The sequence below is a fragment of the Homarus americanus genome, unplaced genomic scaffold (genome assembly GCF_018991925.1).
Source record: "Homarus americanus isolate GMGI-L3 unplaced genomic scaffold, GMGI_Hamer_2.0 scaffold46197, whole genome shotgun sequence".
Classification (NCBI taxonomy): Eukaryota; Metazoa; Arthropoda; class Malacostraca; order Decapoda; family Nephropidae; genus Homarus; species Homarus americanus.
In genome coordinates this window covers 1,229,891-1,256,119 of record NW_024723050.1, presented here as the reverse complement: position 1 = coordinate 1,256,119, position 26,229 = coordinate 1,229,891, and the positions used below count along the sequence as shown (strand labels likewise).

General features: G+C 37.5%; 1 protein-coding gene across 5 annotated transcripts in view; it reads left to right on the top strand.

Moving 5' to 3' along the window:
• Positions 1-20,298, top strand: part of LOC121863237 (mediator of RNA polymerase II transcription subunit 4-like) — a 32,667-nt gene extending 12,369 nt beyond the window's left edge. The window contains exons 2-7 of one of the 5 annotated variants that reach the window (XM_042361737.1): positions 4,994-5,108; positions 9,401-9,520; positions 14,485-14,656; positions 14,989-15,084; positions 15,739-15,874; positions 19,926-20,298. In XM_042361737.1, coding sequence (XP_042217671.1) covers positions 4,994-5,108; positions 9,401-9,520; positions 14,485-14,656; positions 14,989-15,084; positions 15,739-15,874; positions 19,926-20,160 — 874 coding nt within the window. In that variant the 3' untranslated portion in view covers positions 20,161-20,298. Of the gene's footprint in view, positions 1-4,993; positions 5,109-9,400; positions 9,521-14,484; positions 14,657-14,988; positions 15,094-15,738; positions 15,875-19,925 lie in introns of all 5 variants that reach the window. The other 4 variants (XM_042361738.1, XM_042361741.1, XM_042361740.1 and 1 more) reach the window with 4 other exon arrangements.
• Positions 20,299-26,229: the final 5,931 nt, after the last annotated feature.

Genomic DNA, 26,229 nt, shown 5'->3' with positions numbered 1-26,229 from the left:
ACAAACCTCTCACCTTTTTCATATCGTTTTAACACATCTAGTTTCTCGGCTAAGCTTAGACACTTTCTATTAGCTTTTGAAACAACACTACCATCACTTGCTGTCTTGCTCATGTTGAATTGGGATGCAAAAATGCTGTGAGAAGCCTGAGAAAGTTTTTTCCAGTTCCTGTTCCAGATGCGTGAAAACAAAAGGCCCACCAAGTTCTGACTGTTGTTTACCACTCATTAGCGAGGCAGCTTCTTTGCGCAAGGTGCTCTTCATTTTTTTTATAATACATATTGGGATTTAGTTATTATTAAATGAAAATTTAATTTTATTTTATTTTTACTTTACAGTATTTTGGTTGTAAATACTAGAGAAATAAAGATGTAAACTGAATTGGGTCTTAAATTATCTAGGGTTTCAAATATGAAAAGTTGTTGGTCGAACTGTTGTTATCTGAGGCTTACCTGTACTGTATACAGTGGTCCCTCGGTTAACGAACTCAATCCGTTCCAGCAGGTTGTTCGTTAACCGAAAAGTTCGTTAACCGAAACCATTGTTTCAATGGGTTTTTGGGTAATTGATTCCAGCTCACCGAAAATTGCCTAAATTCAACAAAAAGGGTAGAAAAGTTCACTTACTTTGAGGTGTGTATGTAGAAGGCTCCTGGATGATGATGATGATGATGTGCATTTGAAGTGGGAGGTGGAGGAGGAGAAGAGAAGGCATTGGGGTGGAAGAGAAGTCACCCCATGGCACCATTTTACCCATAAAATTTTAGTTCTCTTGGTGTATTTCAAGATTATTTTCTTTAAATCAACACTGCACTGCGCTATATATTGTCAATATGTAAAATAAATTTCAAAATGACCAATAATTTGCTTGGAAACACAGAAAAAAAGCGTTTAGTTGAAGAGAGTCTCAAGCAAGATGTTACCTCCAGTGAAAACAGAGAGAGACTAACGCCTGTTTGCTGTGTTAAGAGGCTGGATGCTGCGCATTAAACTAGTCACTTTACCTTCAATTATGTTCAATAATTGTTAAAATGACTAAAAAATTGAATATTAAACTTTTAAAATTATTGAATAATATAAACTTCTTGATATTTACTGAAATAGTAAGGAATTTAAGCCCTAGAACCGATTAATGTATTGGCGGACTGATACTAAAGCTGGTTGACCGGCCAGTGCAAGCGAAAACATGTTGAGGTCGGTTCATAAGAAATTCGTTAACCGAATTGAAAATTCTTATGGAAGGCAGTTCGTTAACCGAAATTTCGTTAATCGAGGCGTTCGTTAACCGAGGGATCACTGTACTTATAAGTATTTTCTTGTGATTTTATTTAATGGCTACACACACACACACACACACATATCACATCACATGGCTGTTTATCAGTAATGTTTGTACATGTTAACACTCATAGGAGCGTTATTGGTTTGATGCTGGAGAAATAAACCCTCAACATTGACTCGTACCATATAATTCGGTCAAAACCTGTCAAAGAACAATTCTCATATAACAAATGCTGTTATCTCAGGACACATAGTATGAATACTATAATCAATATACAGTACATAGCCTGTTAACATCTTAAATGTAACTCACATTTGTATAATATGATCAAATTACAGTTCATAAATATACTTATTAAAGTTATTTAGAGTTTCTTATAAGATTCTAATACTTCACGATCACTCACGTTTTAGGGTTTAGTGGTCTGAACCAACGTGTTGTCTGTCCTGTAGAAATCGGTAGACTACCCTCGACGGCAATCGCAGCCCGAAGGCGAGGGCCACCTGTTTCACATTGAAACACCTCAGCAATTAAGTCATATATATATATATATATACCTGTATATATATATATATATATATATATATATATATATATATATATATATATATATATATATATATATATATATATATATATATATATATATATATATATATATCTATATATATATACTCTCTCTCTCTCTCTCTCTCTCTCTCTCTCTCTCTCCCCTCTCTCTCTCTCTCCTCTCTCTCTCTCTCTCTCCTCTCTCTCTCTCTCTCTCTCTCTCTCTCTCTCTCTCTCTCTCTCTCTCTCTCTCTCTCTCTCTCTCTCTCTCTCTCTCTCTCTCTCTCTCTCTCTCTCTCTCTCTCTCTCTCTCTCTCTCTCTCTCTCTCTCTCTCTCTCTCTCTCTCTCTCTCTCTCTCTCTCTCTCTCTCTCTCTCTCTCTCTCTCTCTCTCTCTCTCTCTCTCTCTCTCTCTCTCTCTCCCTCTCTCTCTCTCTCTCTCTCTCTCTCTCTCTCTCTCTCTCTCTCTCTCTCTCTCTCTCTCTCTCTCTCTCTCTCTCTCTCTCTCTCTCTCTCTCTCTCTCTCTCTCTCTCTCTCTCTCTCTCTCTCTCTCTCTCTCTCTCTCTCCTCTCTCTCTCTCTCTCTCTCTCTCTCTCTCTCTCTCTCTCTCTCTCTCTCTCTCTCTCTCTCTCTCTCTCTCTCTCTCTCTCTCTCTCTCTCTCTCTCTCTCTCTCTCTCTCTCTCTCTCTCTCTCTCTCTCTCTCTCAGCTTATCTTACTGTGGCGGTAACAGTACAACTATGCTGCTTTTTATCATTGTACTTTTATCATTCATGCAAAAATGAATGTGGAAACTTTTAATTCCGAATTCATTAACTTAATTAGTCCGAGTTGGATGTGGGCCGAGTTGGACTGTACTGTATTCCATATGACCAACACAAGCAATATATCACATCTACAGTACAGTTAACCCTCACTTTACGCGGTTAATGTAACCCGGAGGGTCCCGCGTAAAGTGAGAAACGGTAAAGTGAATAACATAACATATGGGATTAATTGAAATGGAGTCCGGGCCGATCCCCAAACTCCACTTTTTGACGACACACAACTATGTTGTAGTAAAAATATTATCTTAACTTTATGATGGTATGCACACACAATTAATAATTAAGAGAAATATCAATAATATTAGGTTTTTTAACACTTACATTAGTAGAAAAAATGGCTGGGCACACGGAGATGGGCGGTTGGTTCCGAGGCAGAGGGCAGATTATTGGCCCTCACCTGTGTCACTTGTATCAATTGTACCACTATCCACCACAGAGGCTTGCAGGGCCTCTTTGCCAAACTCCCCAAATTCCATACAAGTCCATATCCTCACCATAATTATCACTATCACTGACTTGGGCCGGCTGTGGTGGGTGGCGGGTGAAGAACTGGTAATGTTTTGATGACTGGGTGACCTTGTGCGCACCATGTTCGCGCCGCTTACACAACATGGCGGATGGCGGGAGGTTTGGATCCAAAAATGGCGCGGCTCGCCAGCCGCTCTCCGCGTAAAGGGGTACACGCACCGCGGAATGTGAGCATCCTGGGTTCCGGCAGGGCACCGCGTAAACGTGGAAACGCGGAATGTGGGACCGCGTAAAGTGAGGGTTAACTGTACTTGAAATCCCAAAAATTGGTAAAACATTGTTAATTTAAAGATCATGTCAGTAATAAGGGGGTTTAGGAACCGTGAGAGCGAAGTTTAGAAACTGAGAGAGTGGCATATTATATGCTCTGGCACACTTACTGGAAACAAAGGTGTTATGAAATCCACTCAAACAATTCTCATTTTTGTGTTGAAATTTTTGAAGAAAAAATAGCCTCATTTCTGTAAGAATGAATTTTCATTTCATATCCCAAATTTAGTGGTCATAATTTATGAAATTTGTAAGGGCAAATTTCTGTAACCTGAATGTTCATAGTGCAGGAGATGTAGCTGTACTGTACCTGGTAAGTTTTAAGATGAAATGATATACTCCAAATATAAATATAGCCAAAACTTTTGTTTGCAAATACCCTACTTGTACTTGATGGGATTTTTTTAATGTAAGAATGCATTTATTTTTTATTGACAAATTATCTTAAGATCATGGTCAATGTGCAATACTGTCATCTGTATTACAGGTTGACAACCCTTTATCCGAAATTCCGAAAACCGAAAAGCTCTAAAAACCGAAAGTATTTTTGTGGAGCAATATTTTTATTTTTTTTTTTTTTAAACAGGGATTAACCCATCCGGGCATAAACCACTGACTCACATCGGGGCCTGGTGGGCGAAAATGTAATAGTAATAATAATTATAATAATAATAATTATTCATAGTACAGGTATATAAAATTTTTAATTAAAATACTGTACACCAAAATAAAATAATAATGATAACAATAATAATAATAGTAATAATAAAATTTAATAATAAAATTAATAATAATAATAACAATAATATTGTAATAAAATAATAATAACAATAAAGAAATACAAGAATGAAAAAAAAGATTAAAAGTGAGAAATGCGACCTAGACCTATGAATTATTATTACATCATTATTATTATTATTATTATTATTATTATTATTATTATTATTATTATTATTATTATTATTATTATTATTATTATTATTATTATTATTATTATTCGCCCCATTCCCAGGGATGTGGGTCAGTGATCTATGCCCGGGTGGCGTAAAAAAAACAAAAAAACTAACCATTCTGAAAACCGAAAAATTCCGAAATCCGAAATGCCTCTGGCCCCAAGGATTTCGGATAAGGGATTGTCAACCTGTACCATGTTTTGGTAGCTATTGTGCATCATATGAACCTGATGAAAGAACAAAACACTTTCGTGTTGGAAGTACAGTATTCTAAGATTTTTCTGTTAGGTTAAGCTAGGGGGGTTCAGTAAGTGGCTGACAGCTGTCTTTTTATTTTTTACTGTAATGTACAGATTTGAGTAACAATTTGTAGAAAAATAAGAATAAAAAAGTATTTAAAATTAACAGTAGTACCGGGTAGATATGCTAACTAATATTGCATAATTGGATGTCTTTTACTAGTAACTAGGTACAGTACAGTATATACTGTATATACACCTGTATAGTACTTTACAAATATGAAAATATGAACTCCTCATCAGTGATAACTGTCCTGTTTTACCTTAGATAAATTTCTTATCCCCAGAGAATTGCTGGAAAATAGCATTGCACCAAAGCCACAGCGACTATCTTCCAGTGACCTTGCTCAGCTGATAGAGTTGCTCATCCTTAAAGATGGAGAACTGAAGGATACAATAAAGGTCAGACCTTATTTAAAGATATTAGCAGTGTTGGTGTATATTTAGTAGAACGTCTATATAGTAGACTAATTGATGCAGTAACTTGTCACTAATGGTAGGTTTCTGTTTAGTAAGGGTCAAATTTTCAGGGGGACTAGCAGACAGTAAAAATCAAATACTTAGGCAGTCACATTTCTGTATTGTGATATTTGGACATCACAATCCCAATAAGTTCTTTTGCAACTCAACAGCTGGCTGTTGAAACACCTACTGTCCAATATTGAAAGATGTCAGCTAAAACAGAAAATATGGTATGAGAATTTTTCCACTAAGCAATGGATTTGCACTGCTTGCTATATCAACAATTTAGTTGAGAACTACAGTGTATAGGAAAAGAGATATAGAAAATGGACAGCATAATTTTTTTTTAAATACAGGTATTACTTATACTGTACAATATACAGTACGTACAGTACTGTACAATGTACAGTGTACATACCACGAGAGAAATATGGTATGTCTATATTCTTTTTGTTTAGTGTTGTAGTAGAGTACCATTTGATTTTTATTACTTTAGATTGTATAAGATGGAAATTAATTTCTTATTTTAGTGTTTTTTCTTAACTGGAAATAATATTTTTTATACAGTACTGTGCTGTACAGTAGTACTTTTCCAAATCTGGAACCTTTTAATTTGTATGGGTAATTTATTTTTTGTAAAACTGTAGTTTAGAGACAAACACTGATTAATTAACAAATTAAAACAAGACATATACAACACCATGATTTGTTTCTCACCTAGAATTCATTTCAATATCAGACATCTGTTCCCTTTACCTTGACTGTACTTACAGAGCACAAAGAAGATCACTGCCTCCTTGTGGTTCACATTTCCTGGCAAATGCAAACAAGCATCTTGGAACTTTTGATTTTTGTTGCAATGGACTTTTAATCACTGCCAAACATTGGTCTATTCCTTCTAAAATCAGACCTACCTTCGTACACAGGGTGGCTGGCTTTGAGCACAATTCGTAAAAGAAAGTTGAAGGGGTGACAGGTCGTAGACACTTAAAGCAAACAAAGTTTTTTTGCTATCAAAATATTTTCATAACTATAAAGTTTTTGTTTGTGAGCATCATTTGCTAGTTTAAGGTGTACCGGGTAAGTAATGAATAAAAATCATTAATACAAATCTATATTTTTCCCAAAATTTCAAATGTGGCAAAACTTTCTCTGGCAGGAGCATATCAGAGTACTGTACTGTATAGAGTAATATAACTAGTGAAAAATATTAGAAACTTGTCTGTCTTGAATATTAATAAACAGTCTGTGGTGCTTGATATATCCTATTCTGTACTGTACAAGATGTACCTGAGTATGTGACTTGAATGGAGGTATGTGAAAGTTGTCTTTGACTTAGGGTGATTTTGGACAGCTGAAAAATTACTTGGGAAGCACAATCCAAATACTATTCATATATACATTATGTGCAGGATTGCATGATATAAAACTTGTACAGTAATGGCATTATGCATGGTACAGTACTGATAATGAAATAATGATAGAACTACAGTAGAAGTCCAAAAATCCGGACTGCTTGGGGATTGGGTCGGTCCGGATTTTCGGATTTTCCGGATTCTCAGGGAGTACTTTTAAAATTCAAATTTAATGAAGAATAAAGAAGAAATGAACAGGTACATTTTGATAGTTTATTCATTTGCAAATATAGCATGCTTCATTTATCAAAACGAGCAGTTTTAATGAAAAAGCTGTGAATTCTAAATTTTATTCTTTGCCTTTTATATATCATAAATTGTAGACTTTCCAATGTCGTATGTTTCCATTAGAACAGTATTGCTCACACCACGATCTAGTTTCTTAATTATTTCATGTTTGTCACTCAATTTCAATGTGTTCTTCTTTCTCTTCACACAACGAAGTTTATCTACTTTAGGAGCCATTATTATGGGCTTGTACAGTACTCTGTAAATGGAAAGAGTAGGACTCAAAATATTGTTATATTACAATGGTATTCTATTCATACTGTGCTTGATATAATGCATTCACGGAAATGTAATATTTTTCCTGAAATTACATACAGTGAGTTCTGCTATAACGCGTGTTTTGATAACGCGAATTTGCTCTAACGCGATTTATGAATTAGGAACGATATTTGTATAACGCGAACGCTTGTTTGCTATAACGCGATTTTTGCTTACTATTTCTCCAATTTTGTGGTATTAACTGTGAATATAGTAAAGACGAATATCAACAAGAAGCGTTCTGGTGATAGAATTCCCGGTGATGATCGTAAAAGAAAGGATATAACACTTGAAGAGAAGCTCGATTTTATCAACCTCAAAATCACCCTTCTGCCCCATCAAGTAAAGTGTTACATTTACTGTATGATTTCATTATTAGATATGAATGTAACATTTATTTAGACTGTGCTATCCTTTGTGTTAGGCTAACTACTAAATTTTTTCGATTTCGAGTAATCTGCACCTAACCCTATTTTCTCCATAAGCCCTGTTATTTCTATTACGCGATTTTCTATAACACGATATTTTACAAGAACTCAATTATCGCGTTATAGCAGAACTACCTGTACGTATTACAGTGGAAAGTGGGATAAAATCGTGACGAAAACAATGACTTTCGCTTTCTTTCGTTCAAAAGATGTTACCGTAATCACTTTTCGAATGGTTTAGTTTAAAAACTGTTGTATTTCAATAATATTCCCTCCTAATTGACTTGAATAAATACTTGAATGGAAATATACAATATTTTTGTTGAAACTACCCGGGTTTCAGTGTAAAGTGTCGTAATAATAAATGGTAAACAATTTGCCTTCAGCACTTGTGTTTCATGCACGGCGAGCCTCAGTTTATAGGACGTAGAGCGTTTTTAGTGGTTTTGTTGTTCCATTACCCTCAAAAACGTGGGTGGAACTATAAACGAGGAATATCATAAATTAACGATTTCTTGGTCAAAAAATCAGGGTCGACTGATAACGAGGGGGGGTTATAGACGAGTATATACGGTATGTTGTCACAGTTTGATTGCCCATTTTAAAGTGGCGACCACATGGTCGCTTGTTGCCGCTGTGCAGCTGTGGCGCTCACGCATGCGCACATGCACACAAATGCCCGCTAAAAAAAAAATCGTTTTTGAAAAGTCCGGATTCTCGGGTGGTCCGGATTTCTGGCATCCGGATTTTTGGACTTTTACTGTACTGTAATTACATGTAAGAACATGTACACTGGACACCAGTGCCCCATTATATTTGTTTTACTCTCTTCTAATGTATAATCTTAAAAAATGAGCCTCTAACAGAACCAATTAGCATGTTATTTTCATGTCATACTATTTTCTGGAAAAGTTTTCCTTTCTCTTAACTCCTCTTCCCTTTTTGGCCTATACAGTGCAGTACATTACTGTATATGTTTGTTGTTGGTTTTTTTTTTTTTTTTTTGCTGCTGCAGATATTTGCCCTCCAATTTTTTTTGGAGTTCAGTGATGCCTGAAGCAACCCCTAGACTTTCTGGACAGGCTCTAACAATGTACAGTCGTTGAAGTAATACTATTGTCTGAAGTCACCCTTTGGACACCTATGAAGCTTATCTTCATAGAAAACATATGATGTTTCAAGCATTTCTGTTGACACATATGGATAACTCATTTGTTCATGCACCATTAGCATATTTAACATATGCTTTTAGCTTTCAAACTTACACTGCAACTTAAAACCCTCAATACTGTCCAAAGTCACCCCATCTTTCGGTACTTTAGTAATTGTTTGGTTGCTTTTACCAAAGAATGTAGAGTATTGTGAGGCAGTGGCCTACTTGCTACTTTAGTATTAAATTAAAAATATAGGGAATAGAAAGTTGCATTTTGAAATAGATTACCAAGCTTAACCAAAATGATCTTCAAATAAAACACCTTTTTTAATAATTTTTTGCTTCCCACTCTCACAGTATGTATGGCCATATTACCTTATTTGATATCTTTCCAGTCACTTTCATATCTCCTTATTTTTATATTTTTCATTCTCTGCATCCTATTCCCCCACAAATTAATCACAAACACAATATACAGTACCTGTTGTTCCTCTTGCATCTTGACACTATGCTTCACACCCATTGAATCATGATGGTTCAAAAATTTTCCTGTACCACTTTCCCCCATGTTTCCCTCGTTTGATACTGTTCTCACTTTTCCATATATTTTTATATCTAGCCATTCCTTTCTTTCTCTCAGTTTCTCTGTGGATGAGTTCATTAGTCATCATCTATTCCCATTGTCAACAGTTGGCCAATGATCAAGCCAGGATAGCAAGTATCATGGAGACAGTACAGGCAGAGGTGGACAAGCATGATCAGATGATCCTCCAATTGGAGAAACAACTACATGATGCCCATCATACACTGGTGAGAGGAGTGAAAAGTTTTGTATAGGGTTGAAACATGGTAATGATCCCATTTGATTGACAAATTTTACCCCAAATATTATAAAGAATTCACATACATGTACAGATATCCTCCACATTACGGGAACTCAGGTTCAGGGGCGAATTATCCAACAGGCTGGTGAGGCTGAAGCCTCAGGCTTGTAATTTTTATAGGCCTTTGTCAAACAAGAATTCAACAGTTATTTGGATTGAGAATTCCATTTCATAGATTCAGGTGCATTCATCGAGAAGAAACAAAGAAAATAACTTTAGGAAATATAAAACGACTTAGCGAGTCTGTGAGTACCATTTGAATATTTAGAAAATAGCTTATGCATTAAGAACATAAGAATGGAGGAAACTGCAGCGGGCCTATTGACCCACTCTGGGCAGTCCCGTTTATACCCAATCCCTATTGCTCATATAAGCATCCAACCTATGTTTGAAGCTACCCAGCGTATTCGAGTTAATGATATTTGGTAACTTGTTCCATTCATCCACTGCTCTGTTTCCAAACCAGTGTTTACCTATTTCATGCCGAAATCTAAATTTGTCTAATTTAAAACCATTGTTACAAGTTTGCTTCTGGTTGGATAGTTTGAGTACCTTTGTAATGTCCCCTTTGTTTAACCCTAACTTGCCATTTATACACCTCTATCATGTCGCCCCTCACTCTACGTCTCTCGAGGGAGTGCAAATTAAGATGCTTTAACCTGTCTCTGTATTCAAGGTTCCTAATGCCCGGGATTAGTCTTGTCATTCTCCTCTGGATTCTTTCCAAGGATTCTATATCCATTCTGTAATACGGTGACCAGAACTGAACTGCGTAATCCAGGTGAGGTCTCACAAGCGCTAGATATAATTTTAAGATGACTTTGCTAGTCTTGTAACTAACACTCCTTTGTATGAACCCAAGTACTTTATTAGCCTTGTTACGAGCAAAAAAGCATTGTTTACTTGGCTTAAGATTCCTACTTATCATTACTCCTAAATCTCTCTCGCAGTCGGATTCCACAATGGCATCATTGTTCATCTAGTAACTGGTTTCCCTATTTACATCTCCTATACTGAGTACTTAACATTTGTCCACATTGAATTTCATCTGCCATTTTTCCGACCATTCGCAAATTTTTTTTTAGATCTTCCTGTAGTTTTGCAGAGTCCTCGTCAGATTTAATTACACGTCCTATTTTAGTGTCATCAGCAAATTTACTTATGTCTATGCCGATATCTATGTCGTTTATGTATATAATAAATAATAATGGTCCAAGTACTGAGCCTTGGGGAACTCCACTAGTGACGTTGCTCCAATGCGATATAGTGCCGTTTATGCTCACTCGCTGTTTCCTGTCCCGTAACCACGCCCTAATCCATTTAAGGATATTACCTTTGATGCCATGCGCTTCTACCTTTCTAATTAGTCTTTCGTGGGGGACTCTGCCGAAGGCTTTGCTAAAGTCGAGATATACCACATCATAATTGTGCCCCTCGTCCACCGATTTGAAAACTGATGAAAAGAATGTTAATAGATTAGTTAGACATGAACGCCCGCTTGTGAAGCCATGTTGGGAATCATTGATCAACTTGTGCTTCTCCAGGTGGTTTCGAATAGAGTTTGAAATAATTGATTCTAGTAATTTACCTATTATTGATGTTAGACTGATTGGGCGGTAGGTAGAGGATAGTGATCTATCCCCCTTCTTGAAAATCGGTATTACATTCGCTATCCTCCAGGATTCTGGTACTACACTTGTTTTTAATGACATGTTAAACAACTTTGCTAAGGGCATGCTAAGCTCTTCCTTATATTCCTTTAATACTCTGGCAATTGTCTCATCGGGACCAGGTGACTTATTAGGCTTCAGTTTGTCTATTTGCTTATTAACATCGTTACTAGTCACTACTATCTCGCTTAATTTGTTTTCTTCACTATCTCTGAATAGAGTCGGTGCCTCAGGTATCATGTTTAAATTTTCGGTGGTGAAAACTGTTGAAAAATATTTATTCAGATTATTGCTCATTTCTCCGTCGTTATCAGTTAGCTCGCAGGTATCTGAACGTATTGTTCCAATCTTATCTCGTGTTTTAGTTTGATACATTTGGTAGAATCCTTTGGGTTTTTTTTTTGCCTCCCCAGCTATCTTCAGTTCATAGTTCCTCTTCGCTTTTCTTATCTCAGTCTTAACCCTACCGGCCAGTACCTTATAATACTCCCGGAAGTAAATTTTGCCACGATTTATCCTTCTACCTATAGCCTTCCTTTGGCCAATAATGTTTTTTAAATAATTATTTATCCATTTAGGGTCATTGTTGTCTGACCTGAGTTTTTTGTATGGTATGTTCTGCCTTTGTGCATTAAGTAACTCTTTATTTAAATTGTCGTGGAACTCGGCAATCTCAGATCTCTTTATCAGGTCGGTGTCATCTGTCAGGCTCGCACCCAAGCGCGACACCCCCTCTCTCAGCTGCCTCTTTAAACTATCAAAGTCTGCCTTTCTGAAATCTGGGACTTTAATGGAATTCCCTTTACTTCTGACCTGAAAATCTAACTGGAATCTAATTTCTTTGTGATCGCTGTTTGCAAGTTCGTTCCCTACCTCGACATTGCTAATGAGGTTTTCTCTGTTCAACAGAACTAAATCGAGTATATTATTACCCCGGGTGGGTTCGGTTATATGTTGACTTAGGAAACAGTCCTGGATCGTTTCGAGGAAATCCTCTGATACTGAGTTACCCGTAAGGTCAGTCCAATCTATTTGGCCAAGGTTAAAATCGCCTACTATACAGACTTTGTTGTGTATGAAAGCCCTGCGCATTTCATCCCAGATAAGTCGCTCATTAACTCTATCAAGATTGGGAGGTCTATATATTACTCCTATGATTAATTTTTCCCTACCATCGATTAATTCTATCCAAATTGTTTCTGTATTCCGCTCAGTTTTTATTTCCTTATTTATTTCGCACTTCAGATTATCCCTGACATAGATGGCTACTCCACCTCCTTTCCTGGACGGCCTATCTGTATGGAACAATTTGTAATCCGCAATTTGGTATTCGACAGGTAACTCATGTGAGTCTAGGTTGATCCCTGTTTCAGTGAATGCTATTACATCGATTTTTTCGGTACATACCAAGGCCCTAATATCATCCATTTTGTTTCTCATACTTCTACTGTTCGCGTAGTAGACATTTAAGTTAGTTGTGTTCTGAGTCCTCCCTTTACCGCGTTTAGGTTTAAACTCCCTGTCTAATTTAGTTTTGTCATCATTCCTAACACTATTTCCCTGTAATCTTTCACTTTGTTTACCCGCCCCCACTGCAGTCTCCTCCACCCCCATGACCATATGTTCCCCGAGCAGTTTAAAGACTTCGAGATCTTTTGAACTGTCCCCTCTAGAGACCCAGCCAGGGTTGCCACCCCATCCCGAGACAGGTGTACCCTATCCCTAGCATAAAGGTCCCTTCTGCCGTAGAAGTTGTCCCAGTTGTCAATGAATGGGACTGATATTGACTTGCAATATCCGTCAAGACGGCCGTTGACACCAACTGCCCTTGACAACCATTCATTGCTAACATTGCCAGGCTGGATGGCGCGCATGAAACTTGTGTCTTTACCTTCAATTAAGTTCAATAATTGTTAAAATGACTAAAAAATTTAATATTAAACTTTTAAAATTATTGAATAGTATAACTTCTTGATATTTACTAAAATAGTAAGGAATTTAAGCCCTAAAACCGATTACTGTATTGGCGGACTAATACTACAGCTGGACCGCCAAATGCAAACGAAAACATGTTGAGGTCGGCTCGTAAAAACTCGTTAATCGAGGGATTGCTCGTTAACCGAAGTTAAGAATCTTATGGAAGGTAAATTGTTAACCGAAGTCTCGTTAACCGAAGCGCTCGTTAACCGAGGGATCACTGTGTAACCTTTTTTTCTATAATTTCAATTTCTTTCCATTCTTTTTTTTTTTCGCCCCCCAGGCTCCGTTGTGGGTCGTTTGACCTGTGCCTGGGTGGGCTAATTCCCGAAAAAAAAAGACGTAATTTAAAAAAAAAAATTACTTTGTGACATGCACACACAATCTATCATACAGAATGTGCCAACAAAATTTAAAGAAATTATTATAAAAGGTTAAAAACATAAAGAGAATAAGCATTTCTTACATCTCTGGAATTAGCGTTGATCATGGGAGGGGATCTCAGCCTCCCACCAAGATGTGATCTGCAATTTCAGGTAGGTACACATAATTTCTTCTTATTTTTTTTTACTTTGTTACATGCACACACAATCATTCATATAGGGAATACAGTAAACGTTTCTTATATATGCGTGTGATGGACGTAACACATATAATATAGGAGGGGCAAGGGGTGTGGGGGATCTTGTGCTCACTGTCTCGTGCATAGTGACAAGATTGCCAAATGGCAACACAGTATTTTTCGTCTTTTTTTTTTCTTTTTTTTTTCTTCTTCTTCTTCTCTTTCACATTTACTGGTACAGTATAGAATATTTTATGTACAAAGAATAGCTTCTTCCACACGCAAACCATCCTCTGGGTGACGTGACACATTTCAACTGCTTAGCCTGGCAGTCACCGGGCACAGGTAGTGTCTTCCACATGTCACGTGTTGGTTGCACGTGTTACACCATTCTAAAATTGCATCATCATATCTCGGAATACTGCAAGTTATTGCACATTACTTTTTCATATCAGTGACAATGCAGAAAAGCAGTCGGGTAGCAACCATTGTAAATCTGATCTTAGCCACCGCATAGCGGTAAATGGTGTTAATTTTTTAAGACCGTACAATTGATCTATCCGATATAGATCCATCATATCACGGTCATTGCCTGTACCTATTTAATATGTTAATATTTCTCCTTCACCAGTTGTTTTATAATTTTTATAATAATTAACTTCCCTCTGACATCTCTTCCAGAGTGTGGCCTTATACCAAGCCCGGCAGAAGATGCAGAGTATTGCAAGAGCCAACAAACGTCCAGTTAACAGTGAGGAGCTTATCAAGTATGCCCACCGTATCTCTTCCACGTACTCTGTTACTGCGCCCGACACATGGCAGCAGGGTGACCCCAGAAGACCATATCCTATTGGTTAGTTATGATACCCTTGTTGGCATTCTGCTCCTCAAGTCAGGAGTCCATTGTACCCTTGAACATTACTATGTCCTATCCTTCTAATTATGAGAAATTCATTATTTGTTGTGAAAGACAAAGAATAAGTAAAGAAAATAAAACATGATACCTGTATTGCACTACATTCTGTCTTTGATATTTACAAAAGTAAATAATTCATTTTAACTGTTGGAAAAGGTCTGTTGATTTTTGAAGCAGTCGTTTATTTTAACTGCTGGAAAGAGTCTGTTGATTTGTGAAGCAGTGTTTGAATGGTCATTTATACATATCATTCTCCCTCACTCCTCAAGATTTGGAGATGCGAGCAGGTTTTCTAGGACAAAATGGTCAGCTCCTACACACGCACTCCCACCTGACAGATTCGTTAACAAGAGGTCACCACGCCGGTAAGTATGGTGCGTCTCAAACTTTACATTTGTTCCATTGACGTCTCAGTGTTGCATGCTGTTCATCTGTGTCTGCTAAAATATTATGCATGATGGTATGTAGTATTTTTGTGTCTCATTATTGTTGTGTATTTTGTTCTATGAATAAATTTTCATAGTGACAGGTAGCACAAGTGAAAATTGATTAATATGACTGTAGTCAAGAAACAAAAACAAAAAATGTACAGTACCGCTGTCTAGGAAATTGTTGTAGAATTTTTTAATGTTGCTGTTGATGTTGGTAGGGATTACATTCTCTTTTACAAAAATATTGTAGTTGTTGCTTCCAATTTTTATAGTACAGTACTGGTACTTTAAGATGTGATGATAGTTGTTAGAATGATTAAAGAAGACTTTTCATGTACTATTCAATCTCTCAAGAAAGAGGAATTTGAAAATGACATGAGTCATCAGAGATATATGTAGACACTTTGTTATCCATGTATTGGCTTTGGTCATCACCCGAGAGCTTTCATCATTGTAGACATGCACAGAATTCCTAAACAAAGTTAAACAAATATGGTAAAGCCATACTAATTCAAACCTTTTTCATTGAGATTTTGGATATTTCAAACAAATTTACTTACTCATACTACTTACTGTTTGGCACTGCAGGCTTACTAATTTCACTGGCTGCCACAGCAATTCCTCGCCACACTTTGCAATTTTCTGCCAGATCCTGGAGTTCTGAGGGGTCCACCTCAAGATTTTCCAAGTCTTTCAAAACTGTATTGTTTCATCTAGTTCACAGGTATCCTCATTGCCTTTGATTTTGTGGAATCCATTTTCATGCCTTTTTTTAAAAGTGGAGTCATTTGCTGTTTTTACCACATGCCCTAGCCATCTTAGGTGTATTGCTTTGATGATATTTATTATCATAGTTGCCTGGTTAAAGCTCTCACTTCTCTTCCATATCTCTTTTATCTTTGGTGTAGTTCATAAAAAACTGATCCACTTACATGCTTTTCAGGATTTTGTTCTCAGAGCTTTTCATTTTTTCCCCACTGTTTGAGTAATTCTCCAAGTTTCAGAGCTATACACCCACCTCATGTTTTATGCGGTGGTTACGTTCTTGAAAACTACCGCTTTATTTAAAAACGCGTAAATTTAGCATAATTTTCCTATAAGAATACATGTAAATGGTACAGGTTAGGGGAACCATCATATACCGTACAGGGTACGAACAGTGCTCTCACTTAAACCAAGCACGCGGCCATCCTCCGACACGCTCTCCTCTCTGAAGGCGGGTGATCACATGTAATTTCACATCCATTGCGATTGTTTTTTTTTGTGCCTTTTTAGCTTTAGGCGCCCCAGAGGAGGCAGATGGACTTTTTCCAGACATGCTCAATGGGGAAAACAGCGTTTAACACTAAAAAGGTACATGATAAACACACCATGCAAATGAGAGCACGGAGAAAAAGTAGTGCTGGTGTGAACTGAGAAAGCGATATGCGGGAAGCTTGCTGGACGTCATCACAGTTGCTGTACAGAATACTTCATTATCATCATTATCTTCATCACTAATAGTAATAATCTTTATTATTATTTTATTATAATAATTATTATTATTAACAATAATATTAAAATCGTTGATGTTGATGTTGATATGACTGTGACTTTATAGTCATAACTTAATAGCACCTCATCAGGCATCACACGCGACTCCACTGCCAGGCGTCCAGGCGAATACGCGCGGCAAAATTTAACTGTCTTGAGCACATTATTTAAAAAATAGGTGCACATAAATTAGCTTTTGGTATTAATTGAACAATCGTGCTATTCCAAAAACATTTAAATCAAACGTTCGTAAAACAGGAGTTACCTGTATGTAACTGCAGCGCAATATTAGCAAATTTGCGCTACTGTATTATAAATGTGTAACTTCACCCTTCTTGACAAAATTCTTGAACTTAATAGAAGTCTTTGAGTAGCTGCACGTTAACTTCCATATCTTAACCCTACCTTTGTTTATGTGTCAACTTAAATTTTTTATTTACCTTAGGTTGCAAAAATCTTTCCTTTATTCAATCTCTAGATCAGCTATGACTTCAGTATTCTCTTCAAAATTATAGTAACCATGACTACTAGCATGCATTACTTTAGTCTTGTTTGTATTTGTGATAGCCCAGCCTTTCAGCAGTTAGCTTTCAGCCCTTTAACCTTTTTTTTTTCCAAATTAACTTGATCTTCTGTCATGACATTCACATACACCACTCTGTTGACAATCTCATTCCAAATCTTGACATCTATCCTTTATCCATTTTTTTCAAAACCCATTCAAGACAGTTGCAAATTTGGTGCTTGTGTTGACAAGAACCTCGATGTAACCTGATGACTAATCTAATTATACATAATGCTAAAATTATGAATGGTCGAAGGCTTATTGGCTTTAATTGCATGGTTTATATACTGTATATAAAAGTCATCACAAGCATGAGGAGCACAGTTGTTACGAGAGCAGTAGCACACGTGCGAGGCGGACAAGTGTTTATCCCAGACTGAGGCGCAGTGATGCCACAAAACTCACGCGCTCCCCGTACCGGCCGCAAAAATGCCGACAACTTTAAAACTACCTGCACACATTCTTTGGTACATCCAGGGTGTCATCCGCAAATAATAAAGGACAACGAAATAAAAATCCGCGAATTATCCGGCATGCTGACCATTACCTGTGGTGTAATGCCAGCATCCTGCCTCGCAAGCGAGCGGACCCGAGTTTAATCTTCGGGCAGGGTGAAACTATGGGCAAGTTTCTTTACCCATTTGCCTCTGTCTACCCAGCAGTAATTGGGAACCTGGATGTTAATCGATTTGCGGATCGTATTCCGGGGCAATGTTTAGCCAGTGCAGTTGGCGAGTTGTCCAGTCTTCTCGGACTATTCCTTGATACTGGGTCATGCAGCTCGTTAACTTGGGGTGTGGTTGTTGTGTTGGCGACAGCTTCTACACCTAAACAAATTCACGCCTAGGAGGCCCTTGGGCCGGCCATCCTCGATTTCGAGGGGCTTCCATTATTATTTATTATATATACAGTGATATCAATGTTAGCCGGAACAATTGGTGCAGAGCACTTCCTGGAATGAGAGATCTCCGGGTAACAAGACGACTCTCGAACCCGGAAAAATATCCCTCATCCCTTGAATTTTTCAGGTAACGGAAAAATTTTCTCTTTAGTTCCAGAAATTGCCCATTACATCATCTCTCGAACCCGGAAAAATATCCCTCATTCCCGGATTTTTCTGGGTAATGGAGAATTTTTCTTGGAATTTCCAGAAAATGCGCCTGATTTTCATCCCTCAAACCCGGGGAAAAACTCCCCCATCCCTGGAATTTTCCGGGTACCGGGAAAATGTTCTTGTAATTTTTCGGAAAATGTGCCCCTCGGAAAATCATTCCCAAAACCGTAATTTTCCGGATAATTCTGGCTTTGGGAACATTTTCCGAGAAAATTTCAATTCCGGCTATCAGAGAGTTCCGAGATTGAGGGATTCCGGCTAATGGAGATATTATTGTATTCCCTTTGCGATGCTATACACGAACATCAGTGTTTCTTCCACCCCTGGAAACATTTCTGGAACTCACTTTCTGGGATAGCATTTATAGCTGCCTCCGTGCAACTCTGAATGTCAGCCACGTCTTGAAAAGTGTCCCCTTGATGTGTTTCTTCAGCGAAAATTTAAAAAAAAAAGTCACTCGGGGCCAGGTCAGGTGAATAAGGAGGGTGTACTAGTAAGGTGATTTGTTTCTCAGCCCAAAACTCCAGCATAATCAATGCCATGTGGGCTGGGGCATTGTCATGATGCAAGTTCCACCTGTTTCTAGCGAAAAATTTTGGGCATTTTTGTCTAACTCTTTCTCCAAGTCTTCTAAACACGTTAAGATAGTAAATCTGGTTCACACCCTGCATTGTCTTCACTTTCGACTTTCACATGCGGAACTTTTTGGGGTGCCGCAAGTTTGCAGTTTTCCACTGAGCGCTCTGGCATTTTGGTCATATTGGTAGACTCATGACTCATCACCAGTAATGACTCAGTGAAGCAGGTCATCTCCAGCTTCACTCTACAAAAGATCTGAGCAAATTTGAACTCCTCTTTGTTTTTGTTCGTCGCTGAGATTTTTCGGCACCATTTTCGCACAAACTTTTCTCAACTTGATATCTTTAGTAAAAACCATTCTAACTGTCTCCCTCTCAATCTTCATCTCATCTGCAATGCTTCCCTAATTTTTTCAATGTTTTCCTGCTCATTGTTGGTTGTCCTTTTCTGTCATCATCTGTCACATCTTCTCTTCCCTCAGAAAATTGCTTAATCCACTTGTAAACTGATGTTTTCTTTTGTGCATTATCCCCATAAACTTGAGTTAACATGTCCCGAATTTCAGGTCTAGTTTTCCCAAGTTTCACGAGAAACTTGATGTTTGTTCTTAAACAATATCTGTCATCGCGACAACACCAAAAACACTCCAATACAATAGTTGCAACTTCACACCTCCGACTCTCTTTAGATCCACAACACAACTGGGGTAGTAAGAGAAAGGATCAAGGTCACAAGCATGCCACTCACACTCGTTACAGTGCTGACTCATGTTGAGCCACACGGCGAGTTGAGTTCGCGAACTTAATTGTCAGACCTTGTGTATGTGTGTGTGTGTGTGTCATAACTAAATATTGGTGGTTAGTAAGTAATGCAGAATATTGTATTCATTTTCAGCCTTAGGTTAGAAAAATGGTATTATGTAAAATATTTTTTTGGAAAACTTATAACCATTATTTCTTGTTTTCATTGTTTTGTTTTTCCCAGAGCCAGCTTCATCAGGCCTTGGTGGTACCTTCAGCTGGCAAACATCAGGAGAACTCCAAGTTCATGTAGGGAGCCACACAGCAGTAGTAGAGAAAAAGGAGCAGGAAGATGTAGAAGTAATGAGCACGGACTCCTCTTCCTCCTCGTCTTCAGATTCTCAGTGACCCCACACATGAGGATGTATAATTGCTTGATCTCAGAATTTAAAATAGTATCATCAGTTTTCAGGAACTAAAGGATAATTGTTTTGATGATTTTTATATTGTGAATCCTATTTCAGCCTTTGGGTTAGGTTTTCACTTTAACCTGTGGGTTGTAAACATTACAAATTGTAAATCACTAGTGCAAACAGGAAATAAAGGGTTACAGTCTGGGTGCCAAATTATTACCCTAAAATAAATTTGCCCTCCAACTCCCTTAAAAAATATTTAAATTTGATATGTTTGGGACATCTATAGAGTATTAACTTAGAATATGCTGTATACTGGAAAAAAGTTTAGACAATTTTATATCGGTGTATCCCCCACCACCCTTTGAGCTGCAAGAAGCATCAGCGCCCTCACACTTCTTGGGTGGATCAACAAAGTTGTCATGTTCACCTTTATGTGATTGACACTGCAGTCTCTTTGTCTTGCTTTCTCCCTCTCACTCTGAGAAAAACAGTTAAGAAAAGAGAGAGAGGGAGTCAGAGGCTCTCTTCCCTGTTCTGACTCAGAGGAAGATGTGGAGGAGGAAGAAAATCAGGAGAAAGATTACTAAAAATTTGAAACTGTAAGTTAAGCCACAATCCATAACCGAAATCTCAGCTGCCTGGAGTACCACCACCTCCACATTGCTTTGGGGTTGTGCAGGGATGGCCACCAGACTGCACCTTTCAGCATCCTCAACACAGTGCTCCTGATCTTGCATATTCTTGCTGGTCACTGTTTATTAAACCAACCATGAAATAAATATACCTTTCATGTATCATTTTTTATTGTTTATTGTATATACAGTTGTGTATAATAGTACGGTAATATTAAGGAGAGGTTAGTTAAACGATGCATGTACGGGTTTGGAGTTTTATCATTGGTGTTGTAAGCATTTTCTCCATATAACTAAATTTAGAAGTTTATTTATTCATATTTTAACAATATGAACTGTATTTTTTGCTATATGCATTGCATACTTGCAAGTTTGAATACATTTCTGTTAATGAGCAAATTTCCCAATAATAACATTTTATAGAGTATTTTTAAGTATTTTTCAATGCATCATATTGCACCTCGCTACCTACACTCATTTACATGAACTTTTTATGTAGTATAATACTGTAGAGTACAGTACATATTATCTTTAACTGGAATAGTGTTTTAAGAAATGGATAAAAATAATGTAGAGTACATATTCTAAGAAATGGGTACAATTAAAAAATCAATCGGGTATGCTGTAGGCCTAACAAGAGATGCTAAGTACGAGAGCCAGGACACTGTGTATGTAAACAGGCTGGGGGGCCATGTTGTTGCATTTGCCAGGTTTATTTATTGATTCAGTATTATATTCTCATATGATCAACCTCTTTGTCTGTGGTGTATAGACAAAAACAATATATACAAGTAAGTCCTCGATATATGCGGGGATGCGTTCCTGAAAACTCTCGCATAAATCAAATTCTTGGTTAAATGGGAAAAAATAGGATGCGTTCCATAACCCAAAATGAAAATGTTCCAGACCCATTTTCAAGACAAACCATAAAACAAATCGATACAATATTATTTTTAAAATAATAGATAAAGCAAGTGTACATTACAGTGTACTTAACACTAAAAGCAGTTACATCAACTTAAGTAGAACGATGGAGGTGGTGGCAGGGGTTTTACATAGTGGGTGATGGTGTTGGAGTGACATCTGCAGAGTCATCAGGGTTGGAATCCATATCAGGGAGTATGACATCTCGCATAAGGCTGAATTTTGCTCACATTAATTGAATTCCTGGTAGGAATAGGATCTTTGCATTTGCTGAACTCGCATATATCGAGGACTTACTGTAATTTGTAATTTTATGTGAAAATAAAAGGATAAGCTGTATCGGAAGCTATTCACTCTGGATACATTCCTGGAAAGGGCTTTTCAGCAAATCGGCTTAAAACAGGGTCCCTAAAACATAGTGTACTGTACAGTATTTGATATGAAGATACCTTCCTAACAATGTTATTTATTGTCTTTGAGTGATACACGATGACTCGATTTGGCTACTTGTACGCTTTGACAACTGATTAATGAATAAACCAGGGAATATGCAGATACATAATACATTACAGTACAGTACAATATTATTGACTAACTGCTGATAAATGCACTACAATTTTATTTATTTAGACCAGATAAATACACTACAGTGCTATAAACTAAGTGCTGAAGACAGATATTGTGGTTAGCATGAGAGATGGAGATTGCTTGTAAAGAAGCTTGGACAATCAGCTGTTTGTGCTTTGTAACAAATGACTGGGAATTTAATGCGGCACAATGACTCATCTGGGATGAGTGTGCTGTTCATTTTTGGGGGGAAATTTATTATATTATGATAATCTTTTATCAATCAGGTACCAAACAAACCTAAATATTATGGAAGTTATGGTTAAATTGCATAAAGACATGTTAAAATGATCCTGAGAATGGGAGCCACCCACCTGTGCTACATCCTGCCTGCTGTTCCCAGACAATAAACCCCTACACTCTCTTTATTCATGAGGAAAATTGTGTGGTTACTTACATATAACACGTTACAGTACGTAACAATCATATCGGTGAAAACAGTTGGCAACAACCATACTTAAGCTTATTTTCAACCCAGTGAGTTCTATCTCTCATATATTTTGTTTTTATTGTTGATGTAATAGTCTTTTACCAACCTTGTTATGCACTTACAGACCTTAGTTGTTGAAGTGCAGTAACATAATAATAACAGCTGATTTTCTTAAAACAGTCCAGATAAACAATGTTGTGTCCAAACCCCTCCCCCAAGTTTGCTTTTTAAGGATTTTAGCATTTTCCATACTGGGTTCTGTCCCAATTATTCCGGAGTATTGTACTACTGTACAGTATATATAGATAACCCTTACAATTTCAGACAAATTGGAAGGCCAAACCAGAGAAACATGATTACCACTGTATATTCTGAAATTGGACAGGTTTCCCTCTCGCCACTTAACAATACTGTATCTATACTCAGGTAACCAACTAGAGCTAGTTCTTGACAGTATCTGAAGACAAAATAATGATCCAATGAAATAAAGTACAGTATCGTCTAACCTTAATTTTAGTCTTAGCTTCTATATAAGTGTTCTGTAGCACTCAAAGTTTCCACATCATCTGCAGGAACACAATTACTGTAGCCGTCTGATAATAGGACTTACTACTTACATGTACTTTCCAACCCCACATGCTTCTCCTGCCACACATGCTTTCTTGAAGAGGAAACTTCACTCTCTGATTTCAATTTCATCAGTTTCAAATTGTCATTACAGTAGTAATGTCATAACTGTGCTCTTCTACAGCCCATATTCCTGTTAAAGCATTTGCACACTCCACTATTGGCTGTGTCTATTATTGTAAACTTTCCTGTGGTGACTCCTGTTAGAACCATGTAGAGAACCGACACTGGAAGCCATTGCAAGAGCACTTAAAACTGTAATGAAATCACAATTAGAGAGTGAATATTACAGTATGTAGCTGAGTAGAAACAATGCAAGGATGACATTATTGACAGAATAACCTCATGTAAGAAAGGCATTTTTGGGCTCGCCCCATTACACTCTAAATTTTAAAGTTTTCTGAAATTATAAATATATCTGATAGCCCCATGGTCTAAAATCAGCCAAAGTCAAATTGCAAAGGTTTACTATACAGTACATTGTACAGAGAGAGATAGAATTATCCCTTTATACATAATGGTAAGCAAATTAAAAACAATTGTTGCATGGTTGTCTGTATTAAAAATTGACACCAGCAGTCAAGCTTTTGTAATACTGTAATATAATTTTCAAGATCTAAAACTATATCTTACTTATAAATATGAACCAATAATCTGGGTATCAGTTATTTTATATTTACCTATTAATGTGCAGCTGATGTCCAAGAAAGAACACTAGGCAGTTTTATACTACAGTAGTTACAGTGCCTGTATTACATAATTTATTTCCTTAAGAATGAATATGAGACATACTCCAGTAAATTGAATGCATGTGACCACAGTTTAATATTTCAAGTGAGTGAACATACAGGTATATAGTATCTATTTAAAAAAATTACCATTTGTTGTGTACCTACAGTACAAGAAGGTAACTCACTTCTGGATTTGTTTTGAAAATAAGAATTTATAAAATTTTCTTTATTAAAGATGTCAAATGCATACCACCCAATGTTACATATGGACATCAATAGTTATGGCATTTCAGCATAAATAATTATTTTTACTTGTGTGGATAATCATTAGTGTATGTAATTAATTCATGGGTCAACTAAATACAGGAAGGTACCTATGTAGAGGAATAGGAATTTAGGATTGACGACTTTTTGTCCATTTATTTACCTGCAACAGTCCATTTGTGACCTGGTAACAAAAAAACGGAAGCATTATTTTTTTCCATGCAGTCCTTGTTAAAAAATTTAATGTACAAAGATAAATTAAAGATTTGAAATATTCTATGTATCATTTCTGCCAAGCCTCACATTTAGAGGATTGAGCATCACTGTATAATACGCAACTCAAGGAGGTTAAATCCCAAGCCCCCTTCTTGTGTGACTGGGATCTAAAAACTGAATTAAATTTATAATAATATCCTTCGTCCTCATACTAATATTCCAAAGGGTAACACTTGGCATGAAAGTACAGTTCCCTAAAAAGGGCAAAGGCTGAAGAGTTTCTGCTGACCATATACTGTACACACATACAGTATTCTTTGTCTATATTACTGTATTTTATCCTCTGTGCCACTGGTCAGCTCTCTAGTCAGTCATATATGTTATGTACAGGGCATTCACTGGCTCCAGGAATGGTTAAATCTGGTTTTAAATGAGCTCACACTTGGTCTCATCATAACAGTCTCTGGCAGGTTATTCCAAGAATTCACAACTTTTTCCCACTGGCACTGGGTCTTGCTCAAAGGCCCATTATGGAGGGATCATAGAGGCATCCTCTACAGTAAAGTATTTTCTCATCAAGGCATAATGATTACTCAAATGTAGTGGCCACCTTATTGCAGTGATTATCTACCGTAATGACCACCTTATTTCAGTGATTACTCACTATAATGAGCCCCTATTACAGTAATCACCTTTCAATAGTGACTACTTTACTACACTGTACAGGACACTATCATCCTGCCAAATTCTGAAATAAATATGTTGCGCCTCACCATTTCCTCCAATATGTCCTGGAAATCACACATCCTTAGTATAACTAAAGCTGCCTCCCGAAAGTTGGGAATGCTGTACAGATGCCGTAGCTACTTCACTCCTGAGCAGTTGCTCCAAGTATATAAGGGATTCATTAGTCCTAACTTGGAGTACTGCTCTCATATCTGGGGGGCTCCTCTTCTATCCAACTATTAAGCCCCATCCACACGATCGAGCACTGCCCGACGGGCACTCGCTTAATGCCCGTTGTTTGGGCAAACCAACGGAGTGCCCGTGCCCGTGATCGAGCGAAATCACCAGATAAGGCCGTCTGCCTGGTGGTTTGACCGTTTGCTGCCGGGTCCATTCTCATGTAGTTAGTGAAGTCTTTCTCATGTTCACATTGCAGTTCACATAAAATCGTGGCATGACTTCCCTTAACTTTTCGTTGAGATAACCATTCCTTGCACCATTCCATTTTCTGTTTTTTCTTCTTTTTGCACACTGTAGCAATTATTATACACAGTGCTATAGTCTTCGATTTAACTGTCCTGCGACACACCATGGTGATTGTACCGCAGCAGCTACTGCCGACCACCTACTAGCTACCAGTGGCAGAGTGTGACTGATGCCAACCAGCACCTCTGTGTGTACGACGACACACAGGCTTTGCCCGATTAACGGGCAAAGTCCGCCAGGCGCTGTTCGATCGTGTGGACGGGGCTTTAGACAGGGCGGCATCAAAGGCATTTCGTCTTATTAACTCTCCTCCTTTAGTCGACAATCTTTCTTCTCTTTCTCTTTGCTGCAATGTTGCTTCACTCTCTCTGTTTTACAGGTACTTTAACAGGCAATGTTCGGTGGATTTGGCATCCTGTGTACCGCCGGCAAGGCCGTGGGTTCGTAACACACGTCTTGCCCGCGGTGC